The following is a 15,588-nucleotide window of genomic DNA, read 5'->3' as shown; positions in this document are numbered from 1 at the left end:
ATTCACGAAGAAGAGCGTTTCTGAATATTAAGTGTTGATACACCATTCTAGCGTTAGTCAATGTAACCAACCAAGGGATACTCGCGTGGTGATTTCTATCCCCTCTCGATGTGGGCCGACTCACTGTGTATACCGTCTTAGACACCGGACATATGTGAGATATAATTGATTTAATCTCTGACGTGATGATGTATTCTGGTGATGACCGATTATTCATTGGTCGTTCATAATGTCAATCGCTTCACGTGTGTAGTCGTTGATCAGACGGAAACACTCACGGGACAGAATTGTTTGAGATATTTGTAACCGGCCCCGCGTATATGCCCAATAAAGTACATAAGAAGAATAGTGGAAGGCACTTGACTTGATTTATTTTGGCAGAGCCTCCTAATGTTATTGCGTTAAATATAACTGAAGGCATGGATGCCTAACTAAATGTCAGTATATGGGGTTTACAAAGGACAAGCTGCGCATGAGTATGATGTCGCAGACAACACTGAGGACAGTCGTGACTATTGCACAGTGACATTTGTGCTTCCTAATGCATGTAGCTGAGACTGGTGGCTCCTGTAGTTTAGTGGTGCCATGTTTCAGCACTCCCATGATACACAAGGACCGCATCCTATCGATTCCAATCGATTGTACACAGCACTGTTTTACAAAGATATCCGATTTTGTTAGTGAAATTGGACCAACCCAAATATTCAATATCGGTGCCTGGATCTTGGGGGAGATTGGGCCTTGTGTGTTGGTACGGGGAACTGGACCCGAAAGTTACGCATGGCCATGGACGACGGGCGTGCAAATCAAATAAATGTACATGGTAGTTGATGACTCATACTAGCACATACAAGGCATTTGACGACGGATAAAACCAAGCATATAAAACTCGAAGAGCAGGCTTGAGTGTTGAGGAGAGAACGGTAAGATGCATGGGGCAAGTCTTGATAAGGTTGATTACCACATCACAATGGGGATGATAGGGCGAATTTGATCTTGTGATGGGGCTTGTTGACATTCATACTTCCGTCCCATTGTTCTCCCTTGAACATGTAAACAAAGTCAAAGGCCGACACCTGCCCTATCATAACTTCACCACCAACTTCAATACCCACTTCCGCACCGACAACACCACTTCCTCGTGTTCTCCTTGTCAGTGCAATGGCTATGAGCGAGCCATCCTTTCTCGAAGTCGCTGCCTCTATTCGAGAAGTGCTTCAACAAAACCTGTCTCTTGCCCAACAGTACATTCCGCCTCAACCCAGCAACCCTCCACCAGTTGAGCAAGTGCCGATCCAGCAGCGATTTATCGACTTTTCGCAGCATGCCCATTCGCTCAAGCTCCCATCCGAAGCCGCGGGCGAGGTCGCTGCTCTCATGGCAAAGCAATCACGCAAGTATCAAGAAGTTGTCGAGCAAGCCCACCTCCGTCTCATCCACGATATATACTCTTCATGCGATACTTCGACTGCAGCAAACTTAGCTCAGCATGCGAGGATGGCCCGCGATGCTATCTATGATCGCTCTGTCAACAAGATCCTCGATATTGCTAATCAACTGGCTGCCGACGTTGAGCCTGAGGGTGCTGCATCAGATGGAGAGGGGCTTTCCGACTCGGGTAGGTTTGCATAGCTCGATACAACTGATCATCGCCCTCATTATCCCCCCAGGCTCATCCTCGAGTGAGGATGAGGACGAGACTGAGGACGAGACTGAGGGTGTAGAGGAGGAACCCGAAGAAGATGAAAATTCCCCGATGAGGCCTGGTGAAGAAGTGCCACCACTTGAAACTGTCAGTCCGCAGACATTAGATGTCTTTATTGAGGTAGCTCACATACATTTAACTTCCTCAGAAATACCTGCCTATCTTTGAAGCACTCCATGAACGTGGCAAAGTTTTAACAAAACCCGAAAAGACCTACCTTGTCAATCTGACTGGTATGACTTATCGTCAAATTACAATTTGGGTATGCCTTCCTATGATCGTCGCACCATCATCTTTTCGCTCATTTCCAAATACAGTTCCAAAACCGGCGTCGGGGCGAGTTGAAGGAAGACATGGCCGCCCGCATCAACCCTTATGCAGCTTCGATTCACTCTGACGACAGCTCCGAGCTCTCTGATGATTTTCTTGAGAAGAAGTTGACTGGCATTCAGCCATCTGATACAACATTCAATATTCGTTCTTGGCGTCTTGCTTCTGCGGTCGCCCCGCCCGACGCAAGGACCCCCTCCTTTCCTCCCAGTCCCACCAAGGTTGGGTTTACTGATACTACAATGCCTCGCATGCCCTCCGAAGATAGCGACAGCGACCTCACCGACTCAGATGATGATGAATCTCCCATTAGCAAGGGCAAACGAGGAGTTCCTTCTCTTACTACTTCCTCTGCGACCTTCGACTCTGGATCAGACCAAGGCCCGGCGACGGTTGTATCAGGACCATCTTCACAAGCGCGCCCAGATCAACTGAATGACCCCCTGATCATCGCCGGAAAGAAGGGATCGCCCCAACAGCTCGTTCCCATCTCCCGTCCAATGAAGTCGCTTCCTTCGGCACGCCGCACTTCTCCAGCCCCCTTGCATCCTCATCAACAGCCAATTTCTCAACCTACAACAGGATTCAACTTTAACTTTAGCGCTCCGGCACCGGCGCCGGCACCAGCTCCCGCCCAAAATTCACAAGATCGATTCCTTTCTGTGTCAATTGCGCCCTCTGCTCTGCCTCAGTTCGTCACCTCCAACGAGCGCGGTCTGACTGTTGAAATGGATACCACACCGCCGAGGTCTACAATAACATTACAGGCTCAATCTACTACTACTACAGGTAGTGGATCTGCCCCTTTTGTCTCGCCTCCATCACCCGTCCTGCAAACTGGTTCCCCTCAATCCTCCTCGCCTTCGCCGTCGGGACATTCCGCTTCATCCCCCCGACCTGCAGTTAAGCCTTTGGCGCGCCGGACTGGTTGTGCCCCTCGCCCCCGCCCACCACCGCGTCCGACACCGGCCGTTAGTACATCAGCTGCTCCCACCCCTTCAATCCGCTCGTCCGTAGTGCTTCCGCCATCTAGTAATCCATCGCTAGCGAGCACCACGCTGGGTGCTTTATTGCGACCTAGCGTCCCTCCCCCGAATATTCCACCTGAAATGGAAGAAAGACTGACCGCGATGGCGGGCCGTATGGGCGTGGGGTCTTCTGTTAACGGAGCAAGGCGGGCTGGCCCACCCGGGCTTCCTTCACAACCGCAACGCCCTATGTCGTTCTCCTTTGGCTCGACATCTTTGCCAGGACTTGGTTTGTCTACCGGGGTGAGCGGGGCTACAATGCCAGGGTTGCCACCAAACTCTGAGCAGTAGGCTTTGGTATCGAAAACCTGAGCGCTATTACCCTCATGCCCCATTCCCGTATCTTCACTTCCTATGCTCCTCTTATAGCGTGTGGCCCAAAGTGCCTCATCATCACGTGCATCGTATATGTCAGCATCGCATCAATCATCGTTGTATACGTTTTCGGCTCTTAAACAACACTGTTCTTTCGTCCAGTTTCTTTGGGGTTCATTCGATCTTGTAAACTATCGTTGTTAACTTTACCTTCTATTTATGTACTATCTGTAATTCCCCTATTTCCCTAGTTCGATAATGAAGCTTTCCTGGATGATCATCCGATCATCGAAAATGTAAACGTGAACCGAGACGGGAAAGCGTGAGCCTGATCGTGACCCACTTCTAGTTTATAAACCTAAGTATACGACATATCAACATCGATAGTTGCGCTCTCAACGTTACCACGACGCGCCGTACTTCTCTGATTCCATCATGTCTCCAGTGACAACAAATCTCTCAACCAGCGCGGCCAGCGGCAGCCCCCAGCCTCCAGCCTCCAATTTCCCCCAGGCCCCTGCACCATGTAAGTTTACGTAAAACTCTAACATAGTTATAATTAGTAAAAAAAAAATAGGACAGAACCTAGCGATTCTGTTGAGCACAAATAAGATGGATAAAAAGCAAGAACTTAGTCCCGAGCAAACTGACTACCAACGCCTAGCGTATTTTGGTAGATATTTCAGCGCAAGACTCCTGTCCAGTTATCAGTCGGACTTTTATGGTTTTCTCATCACATAGCACTGGGCCTCCAATAGAGATCTTTGGAGTTCTCCTAAGAATTTTAGGGAGCTTAGACACTCGAAGGTGTTTCCTAATAGCCTCCTGCGAGTGTCCCCTTGGGCTTACAATTGCTCAGCCAATCAGCCTTTGACGTTGCATATATGCATGAGTCATTTGTCTAAGCCCCGCGCGCCTCATGCAATTACTGCGGGGTTTAAATACAACTATTGATTTATCTATGTATAGTAATTAAGACTCGGGTGCATATGGTCCGTGTTCCAAGGCCGCGCAATCCTTACACCTAGCATTCATCCGAAATTCACGGGACCAATACCTTTCTATTTCGATTCGCCATGCAGCCCCAGTTCGTCACTTCCAACGAGCGCGACCCGAGTGTTGAAATAGACACCATAACACCAACGTTCACAATCATATTGGAATTCCAATCTACTACCGATGCCGTGGGCGGTGGACCCGCCTCTTCCGCGGCCATCTCTCCTCAACCAACCGTCCTGCAGTCGGGCTCTCTTCGATCCTCCTCAGCTTTACCGTTGGAACGTTCTTCCTCGCATCCCGAACGCGTCATTAAGCCTTTGCCGCGCCGCTTGGGCTGTGCTCCCCGCCCCCACCCACCACCACATCCAATACTGGTCTCCAGTATTTTCTCGCTCCTGCCCCTTTGATCGGTTCAACCATAGTGCCCGCTCCATCTGGCAACTCGTCACTAGAGAATATAACGCTAGGCGCTCTGTTGCTACCTAGCATCCCTCCTATGGATATTCCGCCTGAAATGCAAGAAAGATTGAACGCGATGGCGGGTCGTATGGGCGTGGGGCCTTCCGTTAACGCAAGGTGCGCTGGTCCACCTCGGCCTCCTTCCCAGCCGCAGTACCCCAGGTCGTCCTCTTTTGGCTCGACATCTTTTCCAGGACTTGGCTCCTCTCCTGGGGCGAGCGGGACTACAGTGCAAGGGCTACCACCAAGCTCCGAGCAATAGAATTTGACCTCTAAAATCTGAGCGTCGTTTCCTTCACGCTTCATGCCTTATCCTATATCTTAATCTATACATTCTTCATAGCGTGTATCACTGTCCTCGCCTGGAATGTATATATTTCAACTATCGTATCATTCATCGTTGTATACGTTTAAGGTTCTGGATTGTTCTACTCGTGCACTAAGACATACTCTTGTGACATGGCTGTCGATCCAGTCGTTTTCATGCATACAACTTTCTACAGCCAGAAAATCGCATTGTACAACTTTTCAATAACCCAATGTAAAGAACCATCAAGATGTAGAAGATCCTATTAAAGTGACACTCATGATCAATAGCTAGGATACATAGACTATCCAGTTTATACGCGTATACATGTGTCTCAACTTTCTACCAGGTGTTACCTCTGTAGTTAGTCGATCCACGTTCATCGGTCGATTAACAAGCTTTCTACATTAAAGTCGGATGTCCACTGCCTGTAGTATTCGAACCATTGGCTTCGGCTAAGGGTATTGATTCTGCTGAAATTGTAAGCCTGATATAAAATATATGTTCGTAGCAATAATTGTATGGTATATGTGTCTGCATTTCATAAACTACCACTGTTTTTGTGTATATGCCTGCATTATGGTGCTTTAGAGTGAGGTATCCATATCCGCGATAGTCTGATGTGAAAACATTGAATTTGTATAAGGGATATTTTGCAGGACTGATGTAGCTATGCTTATGCCTCTCTAGACCTCATCAAATAATTAAACACACCAGTCAATAGCTGTAGATAAGCGAAAGATATGCTGAAGAATCAGTATCACGGTCTATAGTATATAATCCTTACGAATGTATTTACTGATGCTTGGATGTATACTTACTATAAAAGTCTTTTTATCGACTCTCGAGTACCTCAGTTCACTATTCTACAGTCAAAATGAGGTACGTATTATCATTCTACATCGTTCTATCAAATGTGCTTATCACCATGTAGATAACTATCATTTAGGTAGATATCTGCACATGAGTTCACTATTCCACAGTCGAACTGAGATAACTATCATTTAGATTTTATATCAATTAAAAAGATATACAAACACTGTTTGTAAGTAGGCTTATTGATAAATTTGCTCAAATAACTTACACGGAAAGTGTGGAATGATGAATCCAGCCACTTTGTACTTATGGGCAAGATCCGATGCAGATCCACTCTCCCCCCACTAACTTGCAAGTACAATTACCAGTAGGGACCGCAGAAGCGGTATTCGAAGTGGCAAGGGTCAAAACAAGCACAGAAACGACGTATCGGACAGAGAATTGCATGGTTGGTCGAGCCACGTTCAGTTGTATATGATTGGTGAGGAGGATATGTCGCTCTGCTTGTTTATAGAGGTATCTTGTCCACGCTTTATATAACCTTATGCAGCGATCTAACGATGAGTGTTTCATAAGGGGCCGATGAATCTCCTAGATAAAGTGCCCCAATCGCTCCGAATAGGGTGTGTTGGTATGTAGGTCGTGTGGGATCAAATCAGTTACTCACCCGGCTAATATCTGGGGCACCCTTGAGCTGTTATCCCACGGAACTACCCATGTGGATGCTTAATCTTGGCGTAATATATAAAGGATTTTACTCCAGGTATGAATCCTGAGAACCATATGACTATAGGTGTATGGCACCGTGAATGTATGGGATCATCATACCGCTCCTAGCTCTGTAATACGTGCGAAGGGTGCTTCGAGTGAGGCCAACATTCTGATGGCAGGAAATGTATCAAATCATGCTCGAGATTGTTATCAGTTGGTCGTAAAAGGAGATATCTCCACGATTTAACTATCATCGGTCAATCCAACGAGCAAAGATACCTCAGATTTCAATATCGTTACCCGACACCGTGTGACTGCATGGAATCTTCGGCCTTCTCGTAATCCAAACGAAAGATTGACGTGACAAAATTGGGTGTTTTATGGCTTTGTTGATGTGGGACCAAGCGTGGGGAAGAGAAGTAGGAACGCATACAAACCCACGATCAAGCTCCTTCAAGACTCACAAATATGGTGTAATTATCGCCATGGGTGTCTAAATTGACTGATAGTAATTATCTATTACTTTTATCAATGAGTCTATATATGCTTTATTGTCTCATTGGGAATCCCAAAAAAACGGCCTCCATCGACAGATATTTAACTATAGGAATGCAGCATCAAAGCACCGTGTATACGCATAGCACCGATGCTCAACATGAACAGAGTTTGATTTACATAGATAATCAAAGATTCATACAGCCTGTGAATAACACGATGGACTTCAGGCTTGGGTGCGGATAATACCACGCCAGTCATGAACAGTTGTAAGCCCAATCTTCAGAGCCAGTTCACAATTATCGCGAGTCAGCTGTCAAGCCATAGGCCATAGTCTCAAAACAACTTACCATGTACGATCACCGATCATGGACGAGTGCTCCCGTTGCAAACGTATTTGTTACCAATCCTGTGGCATGAACACCCCCGAGGGACTATCGGAACTGCATCAGCGGGCACGGGTAAGGCTGGAGCAGCGACCACAGCCGACGTAGCGACAGATGCAAGGACGAAAACAGAAAAAGCGGAGCGAATAGAGAATAATATAATTGATAGTATGTGTCGAACTTGGATTATGAGACGAGTGTCCGGAGAGGAGTTTATATCAATAAAATGTCCTGTGAGTATGCGGAGCTCTTTGCATTATGGGCAGATTGTGAGTGTTGAAGATAGGAAGCGCATACATGTATTCAGCCCGAGATCCTCAGAGCCGTTGATTAGAATATACGCTTGGCCAGAAAGCCCAATGTAATTGCTCGGATGACTGCCCCCGCCACCACCTATCTACCCACACGTAACATTCAGCATGTGGTTTGGTGTTGAAATCCGGCCATCGGCCTTCGGCTCCCGATGTGATTATAATCAAGCCGGACTTTGTTGGGCCCAAATGGGGATTGGAGAAGTATCAACACTCTGACCAGGATCGATAGATATTGGCCTAGGGCTATCTTTCGGATCAACTCTGGAGTAGATAATACATCTCCACAGGCTCGAGTGGGCATCTCGGAGACTCGACAATTTTGCATAAGATTGATGATTTTTTTTGCCAATCCTTGTACATGTGGTAAGAGGAAATCAATGATAGTGGACCCATGTACCAAAACCGGTACCCATCAATGGGACATCCTAAGCACTGCACTAAATTTATTCAATTACAATTACAATTATAGTACACAATATCCCCAACTTTAACTACCCAGAAAAATCCAGTTGACCTCCACCCACCCTTCGTTTCTTCTTCTGCATGAACCATTCAAGTATGTCATTCGCAGATGGTCTCAGTGATGGATCTTGATCCCAACATTTTTCGACAAGATTCCATGTACCATCGTCCATGGGTACACATACATCTCTGACCAGCCCTCGTTCCCGAGGAGAACGAGCTCTGGTCCTGTTGCCTTTCTTGTTGAGACCTCTCGTATCCTTGGGTCGAGGAGGTCTGTCTCCTTTTTGGTATTTTAATAGCACCGCAATATCGTTGTTGATGTCCGCAAAGGGCGGGAGTCCACTGAACAGCTCCTGTTCCCAATAAATTATTGGCCTCTATGCAGAAGAAAAATTATGGACAAAGTCTTACAAGCGTAGTCTATATGAACAAACAAGGTTAGATGAATGCATAAATTCCGGGAAAAGGCATAGCTGCTTACCATTCCAAACGCAAATATATCGCCTGCGGCAGTAGCCCCTTGCTGCTCAGTAACTTGCAACTCTGGTGCCATCCACCTGAGAGTCCCAGCCAGAGTTGAACTGGCCGAAAATGGATTACCGTTTGTGGCCGAGGCCAAGCCAAAATCAATCAGCCTTGGTCTACCAGACTTGGAGATTAAGACATTTGCCTGTCATGCGCATTAGATTTACGAGAGTTTGATAAGGGTGGGAAGTTCTTACCCCTCTTAGGTCCCCGTGGACCTTTTAGCTCGGGTTAGTTGGAGAAAGGAGCAGGAAGAAGGAAAACTCACAATGCCAGTGTCATGTAGGTATTTTAGACCCGAACATATGCCTTCGCACTACAGACCGATCGGCATTACGCCTTTCCCCAGGGTAAGAGACTCTGACATACCAAATCCAACCTATTAACGCCAGGATGGGCATTTATCCACTCGACGGCGTTCCCGTTACCTTGCCATTCGGACACAATACCAATTCCACCCCTGAAAGTGCAAGCCCCCAGGAGCGGTAGGATATTTGGGTGATTTAAACCGGACCAGATAGACAACTCCCTGTTTGTTCTCTATCCTCAAGTCAGATAAATTTGTAGCCACACAGACGGGGAAAACTCAAGCACCTTTGCGGTCTTTATAATACCCTCGTCACCCGCTGCCGTATACATCGTCAAACGCTTGACCGCAACGGGCCGACTGTCCTTCACGTCCGATACCAACGCGCCTTTCCAGACTTCTCCAAACCCGCCTCTCGCGATTGGCCATTCTGAGAATTCGGAAAGGTCTAGTTGGGGCGTGAGGTCCTTGATCGTAGGACTATGCATTATTGAAACATCGTACGGCGGTAAACCCATCGCTACACTGGGAGAATCTGGTTTTTCCGACTTTATATGACCAAGTTAATATAGCCGAATTAAGTTCAAATGCGCTCTCTCAGAAATGAGTGTACGCACATTGATGAACATGTTGCTCCCCTTGTACCAATCAGAGCTACTGCTATTAGCCCGCTCGGCCCGGTGCGGGAGAAATCCATCGGTCGGTATCTCAGATGACTCGGATGCACATTCATCGTCCTCTTCGAATGCGTCGTCCAAGTCGGAAATATATTCCGCACTTTCATATGTGGAAGTATAATGGACTGGATGATCGAACACGTCGGCAATATCGGTACTGTCGGGAGATATAGTGGGTTCGGGAGCATTGGGCGGTCCTGAATGTACGACAGGCGCTAAATCGGACTTGTGAGCTGCTAAAAAAAGAGTCGGTAGTCAATTTCGTTAGAAAGAGTTGCCCAATATAGTGTACTAATGAACAAGAAACTTACGCTCTGGAGAAGACGGCGGAGTCAAGTAGGACAAAGCAACTGGTTGCACGGCAGGTCCGCGAGGGGGAGAAGGGGTGTCATGACGAGAATGAGCACCCTCAGGACCATCGAGGCGGTCCCATAACTCTTGACTCGCTCTCCTACATTCGCCGACTTCCCACGGCCTGGCAGAGAGAATGTACTCTCCTTCCCCTGCCTCGTCAAATGCCAAGACTGCGTCCCCCAGAGGTGCAGCTTTCGCCAATATGTCGGCCGCCATATGCAGCGTGTTGACTTTGCCAAAATGTTCATCGCTCGAGACGAGGTCTGGAATAGTCAATCGCCTTGCGGGCGGTCTGGGATCAGGACTGGAAGACGGCGTGGGGAGTTGGTGCTGGTGCTGATGCCGGCACTCTCGTTGTGGGTTGTCTGGAGGGTCATTTAGGAAATAGAACTTTTCTATTTGGAGTAGAAAGGTGAGTAGGATTAGGTAGGCGACAATTATGCGATATATCGTACGTGGGCTCGCAGCGCGCGCTTTAGGCTGGTGAATTGTCCACATCTCGGTAAAGAGGACAGTCCTACGTATCTTTTGGAATTTGCAGAGGGAAGGTTATATATGAGAATATTCTATATTGTATCGGAAGCTACGTATACGTGTTGCTGTGCTGTAGCCGAGTCATTCTGTCGTTGGCCAATGGCTATTGGCCTACTACGATCTGTGAACCTGAGATCGACGCATCGGGCAAGGAGCAACCGGTATACTCAATATTACCGCACTGCCTCGAGCCTCGAGGTCGTAAGAAGGAAGGAAGATGCAGTTGTTTGGCGAAATGAAGGGTTGTCTCTGATAGAAGCGGCCTTGAGTAAGCCTGGGATAGATGTGTGGCGCGTGACCGCGTTCAGGAAGGGATGCTGTTGGTTTGACCATTTTACATGAATACACGACATAACATAGTATGTACGGCTACAGGACCTTATTGAGGTCGTAGCAGCTTGTTAAGGGGATATTCAGTATCTATTGCACGCTATAATTACCGCAACAGGGATACTACACTTGGTATAGAGGACCAATTGATCGTTCAGCCTTAATTTCTATCTACCAAAGCCACTTGAAAGCCTCAGCGCGTCGTAGGTCTGACAATATTCGAGTCTACAAATGTATTTCGGTACTAGATGGTCCAAATTACGAAACGGAGGATGGGATTTAACGTTTACAGGAATGATTAAACTCAGTTTTGGATTTGACAGTTTTGGGACATGGCCGAGGTCGACAGGTGGAGCGTCACCAAGGCTAAACAGCGTCATATGGCCTCGAGGACGACTTGGGGACTTGTGTAAGTCGATCATCACCTGTTGTGGTCTTCCCCTGAGCGCCGTAAAATCCGAAACTCGAGGCGATGCTCTTCATTCGGGTCAATTCAGTAATTCACATATACTTCTACTGAATGTCCACAGCAACAACGACAACGTGTGTGTAACTTGTTGTTGGCTGCCAGCGAGGCACTCGACAGCAGAAAACCAAAACGAGGAGCGGTGAAGAGGCTGACAAAGCCAGTGGAGATCGAGATTTCACATGTATACACATGCGCACTCCCACCACCCCCCATTGCATTTTTTTTCCAAACACCTATAGTTAATGTTATAAATCTTCTAGTTGAATATATATAGCCTCCCTTTAAGAATGGCGGACGGAGATCCCAGGATGGATGTCTTTGGCACGGTTGAACCGGTTGTCGCCCACCATACACGCGAACAGCCAGTTGTCGACGATTCTCCCAGTGCCAGTGGCATTCAGTCATCTACAAGAGCATCGAAGAGAGCCCAGTCAGTGGATGTGTCAGCAAGGCCCTCTCGACGTAGACGGGAGCGAGGAGACAAGAGCAGACTACGGGCAGAACTCGATGCAGCCGCACCTGCCTTGGCTCTCGGTATGTTCCATCATACTTTTCCCCCAACATCTTCATTTTCCCGTCGGTCGTTAACCGTGACAGGGCGGCGCTTCTTTTCATTATACCTTTTCGCCTTGTATTTCCTTTTCATATATTTCCACGGCCCGGCAGCCGCTCTTATTATACCTTGGTTTCTCACTTGTTACTCACCCTCTCTCTCATGAGTGACCTATTGCTGACAGTCAGACGAACAGACCCGCGAATCGCCTCGGATGTACTGGCTCTCGAACGACGATTTGCAGCCGCCTCAAAAGGCAAATCACTTCCTTCCCGGGATCGACCACACCACAGAACACATCGCCCCCGGCCCTCGCTCCCAATCTCACAGGCACGAGACCATCTGGGATCGATAGAACCTCAACAGCTGTCCGTTCTTCCCGAAATGAGCCCATCCCTACCCGAAACAGACACACATCTCAATTCAGCGATCCCAAATCACCCACTCGACTCGTTGGCCCAGCTCTCCCTACGTCAGGCGTTCCCACTCTCGTGCACCCCCAGCCCCAACCTACACCGACCCCCTCCTCCGTCCGACCCCACCACCGATTCTCAAGGCGGATAGACCTGCGTACCATGTTTTACTGCCCAATTCAGACCCAGAACACACTTCCGCATCCCCTGAACCAAAACGCACATCCCGAGCTGCCAAACGATCCAGTTTGACAGCTATGCTCGGTCTAGGCAGTCGGAAGAAGCACAAGGATGGGTCGGGACAAGACGAAGACAGTACTCATTTGTCTGTGCGTCCTTTGAATCGACGGATCGACACGCAACATACTATGCGCACCTTTAATACGGTTTACACAACTGCGACGGCTGGAAGTGTGGATACGGGTGATCGAGCGTCGTTGAATGTCCCGTCCTCGCCTGGACATAGCGGGCCAAGTCAGGGCGCACGATCTGCAAGTGGGGCATCCTCTCATCACGGGTTTGTTGCGACCCCGAGTTCGACAGATCATCATACCATTGAACCGAGTGCCAAGACTCTTGCCAGGGCTGCTGCTACCAGGACCAGCTCTCTAAACGGTATGGCCTACTATACGCCGGCCTTGACGCTCAAGCCTCTGGCTCTCCTGCTCCTGGCCTGAACCCGCTTGAAATCGTACGATGGCGAGCCGGCATAGTACAAGAATCTCGACGGAGCGCCGAGGCGGGCCGGAATGCAATCGACGGCGGAACGGGGATGTATGGGAGCGCGAGGTCGAGCGGCGAATACGAGGCCCCCAGCGTTATCGGGAACTTCTCTTCCTCCAGCATTCCTCGGGAACTCTCTCCCCGAAGCAAACTCGCTTAGTTGGCTACCTTACCTCGAGCCGCTGTTTATGGAAGACGAACCAGGACGGATGGGATTGGAATGGGCCGAGACGATTTCTCCAACGGGCCGAGCGGGATGACGGCGTGGTACATTCTTGCTTCCTTTGCAGAGGGGTATTTGGCTTCCCAAGATCAGACGACGAGCCGGCCTGGCAGTTTTGGCTCGGACGCGCACAAGTCTCTTGGATCGACGGACCAAAGAGTTTCGGCTCGGACGCGTACAAGTCCTATGCCTCTGACGGGAAATCACTCCCCGATCCCCCCCACACACGAACCCGAAAGACGTCCGAGCGCAAGCATCGTCAACGCGCATACGCACGAAGTTCGGCACCGGCACCGGGGCGGTGAGCGACGACGCGTCCGCCTCGGGATCTAGGTTCGCAATCATCGACCGAGCGCTACGCGCACGGTCCAAGAGTTCAGTCGTTGTCGAGACCCGGTCGAGGCAGGGGTCTTGGGAGTAAACAGCGAACCCCCTTCGCCCTCCCACACCTCGCCCGCCCTCCTCATACAACAGCAGCGAGCCAGACTTCGCATTCGTACAATGGCAAGCCTTCGAAGCTTGTTGACCCCATACGGTCGCGCTCCGGTTCCCAGATTCACCACTCCCGCTCCCAGTCCCAGGCGCGTTCGGTATCGGCCGGGAACGGCGCCAAGCATAGCACCAACGATTTCGGCGTCTTGGCTCCCAAAGCGAATGGTCAGGTCCCACTTCAGTCCCAGGGAGAGGCGGCAAGATGTCCCCCGCGTCGTCCCGCCTGAACCTGGCGAACATCATCATCGGAGGCGCGGCCGTGCTCGGGCTGAGCATGCGCCGCGGAGGGCACGGCAGCCGTTGGCCAAGGACGGATCAGCGGGAGCGAAAACGAGGGAGAACGGCTGAGCAGCGATTGTTCGCCTTCGGACTTGGATCTCTACGCGAGGCGCCATGGGGGGTTGTCGGATGGGGAAGGCGGGCGCGTCAAGAGGCGTCGAAAGACGTGGAGGGAGCGCGAGGGCGGCGAGGTCCCGCTTTCGGACGGGGATAGGGAGAGGAGCGGGAGTGGGGGTGTGAAGAGGAGGTTGAGGTTGGAGAGGACCGTGATGGAGCCTGTGGAAGCTGGTTCCGAGGAGCTGGAGAGGGAGAGCGCAAGGAAAGGAGCGGAGAAAGGAATGTATGGCTGAGTACGAGAAGAAGCGGACGTGAGTCTTGTTTTACTCAACTTACATACGATAAACTCATCGTTTGACAGGACATTGGACCAAGCGAGGACGAAATTCTCAAGGTCAATAGTCGACTGTACAATTTCTCTCGACTGCTGGGCGATTTGAATCACGTTCACAAAGAGGGCTCGGATGTGTTGGCGAAATGTTTATGGCCATACCTCCCGAAATCGTTCACATCCTCACCCCCGAGCTTTCTGACGCTGATGAACCATTGACGCCGACGACTCCCGACTATGCACCTCTTGTCTCCTTTTCCAAGCGGCTTGGGGACCTTGAAGCTGTCCCCACAGCCGTGGACTATGTCGGTCGGGCCACACTGGATGCCGATCTGCCCATTGCTGCGTTTGATTCGCTCCATGAATTAGAGCGAAGGCTGGCTGGAATATCGCACCAGATTGCGGAGCTGCGGTCAATCTGTGATCAAACCGAGGAGGAACGCAAGACGTAAAGACTCTGTATGATAACATAGCCGGAACATTAGCAGCTATCCAGAGGTCAGTAATCACACGTTTTCTTTCCCATCCAATCGCATAAAGCCGACCCTGTTCTAGTGCACAAACATCGAACATCTCCTCAACTCGCTCGTCACGGAAGACATGCCCTGGCTCCCAAGCTGGCTCCCCCTTTGGGTTCGACACCTGCTCGAAATTTTCTCTGGCCAGATCCAATTCCTTGTCGAAAACGGATTGAGGATCTACGGCTATCTCTATGCGGGCATTTCGCTCGTCTCACTCGTTTTGAATCTTTTTATTAGCTTGTTTATGCTCATCACTCGCTTTGTTCGTTCTTATTGGTTTGTTTTTGTCGGTGCTGCGATGGCGGGGGTAGGGTATCTTATGATCGTACCGCCTGAGGAAGTTCAAGTTGAACTCTGACCTTCCTCCCCACCCCTTTTGCATTTGGGATTTATTGTGTTAGATTTCCTCCCTTTCTTTCGTGAGGATATTTCTAGTGTACATGTATGAATATGCGATCAACCCTGTTATG

The 15,588-nt window shown here is 49.4% G+C and overlaps 7 protein-coding genes across 7 annotated transcripts; 3 read left to right on the top strand and 4 right to left on the bottom strand.

Moving 5' to 3' along the window:
- Positions 1-1,161: 1,161 nt before the first annotated feature.
- RhiXN_11532 (homeobox domain protein) lies at positions 1,162-3,354 on the top strand (the record flags this gene model as incomplete). Its single annotated transcript, XM_043331347.1, has 4 exons — positions 1,162-1,618; positions 1,671-1,792; positions 1,854-1,967; positions 2,023-3,354. 4 exons carry the CDS (start codon positions 1,162-1,164, stop codon positions 3,352-3,354), a joined length of 2,025 nt encoding a protein of 674 aa, XP_043184857.1.
- Positions 3,355-4,686: 1,332 nt separating this feature from the next.
- Positions 4,687-5,142, bottom strand: RhiXN_11531 (uncharacterized protein; the record flags this gene model as incomplete). Its single annotated transcript, XM_043331346.1, has 1 exon — positions 4,687-5,142. The coding sequence occupies one exon, from the start codon at positions 5,140-5,142 to the stop codon at positions 4,687-4,689; it is 456 nt and encodes a 151-aa protein (XP_043184856.1).
- A 3,214-nt stretch (positions 5,143-8,356) lies between these two features.
- RhiXN_11530 (Tyrosine kinase specific for activated) lies at positions 8,357-10,691 on the bottom strand (the record flags this gene model as incomplete). The annotated part of the gene is made up of 9 exons (XM_043331345.1): positions 8,357-8,683; positions 8,742-8,750; positions 8,812-9,000; positions 9,053-9,073; positions 9,124-9,171; positions 9,225-9,395; positions 9,450-9,710; positions 9,780-10,075; positions 10,151-10,691. The coding sequence occupies 9 exons, from the start codon at positions 10,689-10,691 to the stop codon at positions 8,357-8,359; spliced, it is 1,863 nt and encodes a 620-aa protein (XP_043184855.1).
- Positions 10,692-11,813: 1,122 nt separating this feature from the next.
- RhiXN_11529 (uncharacterized protein) lies at positions 11,814-13,169 on the top strand (the record flags this gene model as incomplete). The annotated part of the gene is made up of 4 exons (XM_043331344.1): positions 11,814-12,060; positions 12,124-12,211; positions 12,264-12,447; positions 12,507-13,169. 4 exons carry the CDS (start codon positions 11,814-11,816, stop codon positions 13,167-13,169), a joined length of 1,182 nt encoding a protein of 393 aa, XP_043184854.1.
- A 215-nt stretch (positions 13,170-13,384) lies between these two features.
- On the bottom strand, positions 13,385-14,206 carry RhiXN_11528 (uncharacterized protein; the record flags this gene model as incomplete). Its single annotated transcript, XM_043331343.1, has 1 exon — positions 13,385-14,206. One exon carries the CDS (start codon positions 14,204-14,206, stop codon positions 13,385-13,387), a length of 822 nt encoding a protein of 273 aa, XP_043184853.1.
- Positions 14,207-14,309: 103 nt separating this feature from the next.
- Positions 14,310-14,617, bottom strand: RhiXN_11527 (uncharacterized protein; the record flags this gene model as incomplete). Its single annotated transcript, XM_043331342.1, has 2 exons — positions 14,310-14,555; positions 14,603-14,617. 2 exons carry the CDS (start codon positions 14,615-14,617, stop codon positions 14,310-14,312), a joined length of 261 nt encoding a protein of 86 aa, XP_043184852.1.
- A 126-nt stretch (positions 14,618-14,743) lies between these two features.
- On the top strand, positions 14,744-15,476 carry RhiXN_11526 (uncharacterized protein; the record flags this gene model as incomplete). Its single annotated transcript, XM_043331341.1, has 3 exons — positions 14,744-15,045; positions 15,083-15,095; positions 15,153-15,476. The coding sequence occupies 3 exons, from the start codon at positions 14,744-14,746 to the stop codon at positions 15,474-15,476; spliced, it is 639 nt and encodes a 212-aa protein (XP_043184851.1).
- Positions 15,477-15,588: the final 112 nt, after the last annotated feature.

This window comes from Rhizoctonia solani, chromosome 12 (assembly GCF_016906535.1).
Source record: "Rhizoctonia solani chromosome 12, complete sequence".
Lineage (NCBI taxonomy): Eukaryota > Fungi > Basidiomycota > Agaricomycetes > Cantharellales > Ceratobasidiaceae > Rhizoctonia > Rhizoctonia solani.
This window is presented reverse-complemented; position numbering and strand designations above follow the sequence as displayed.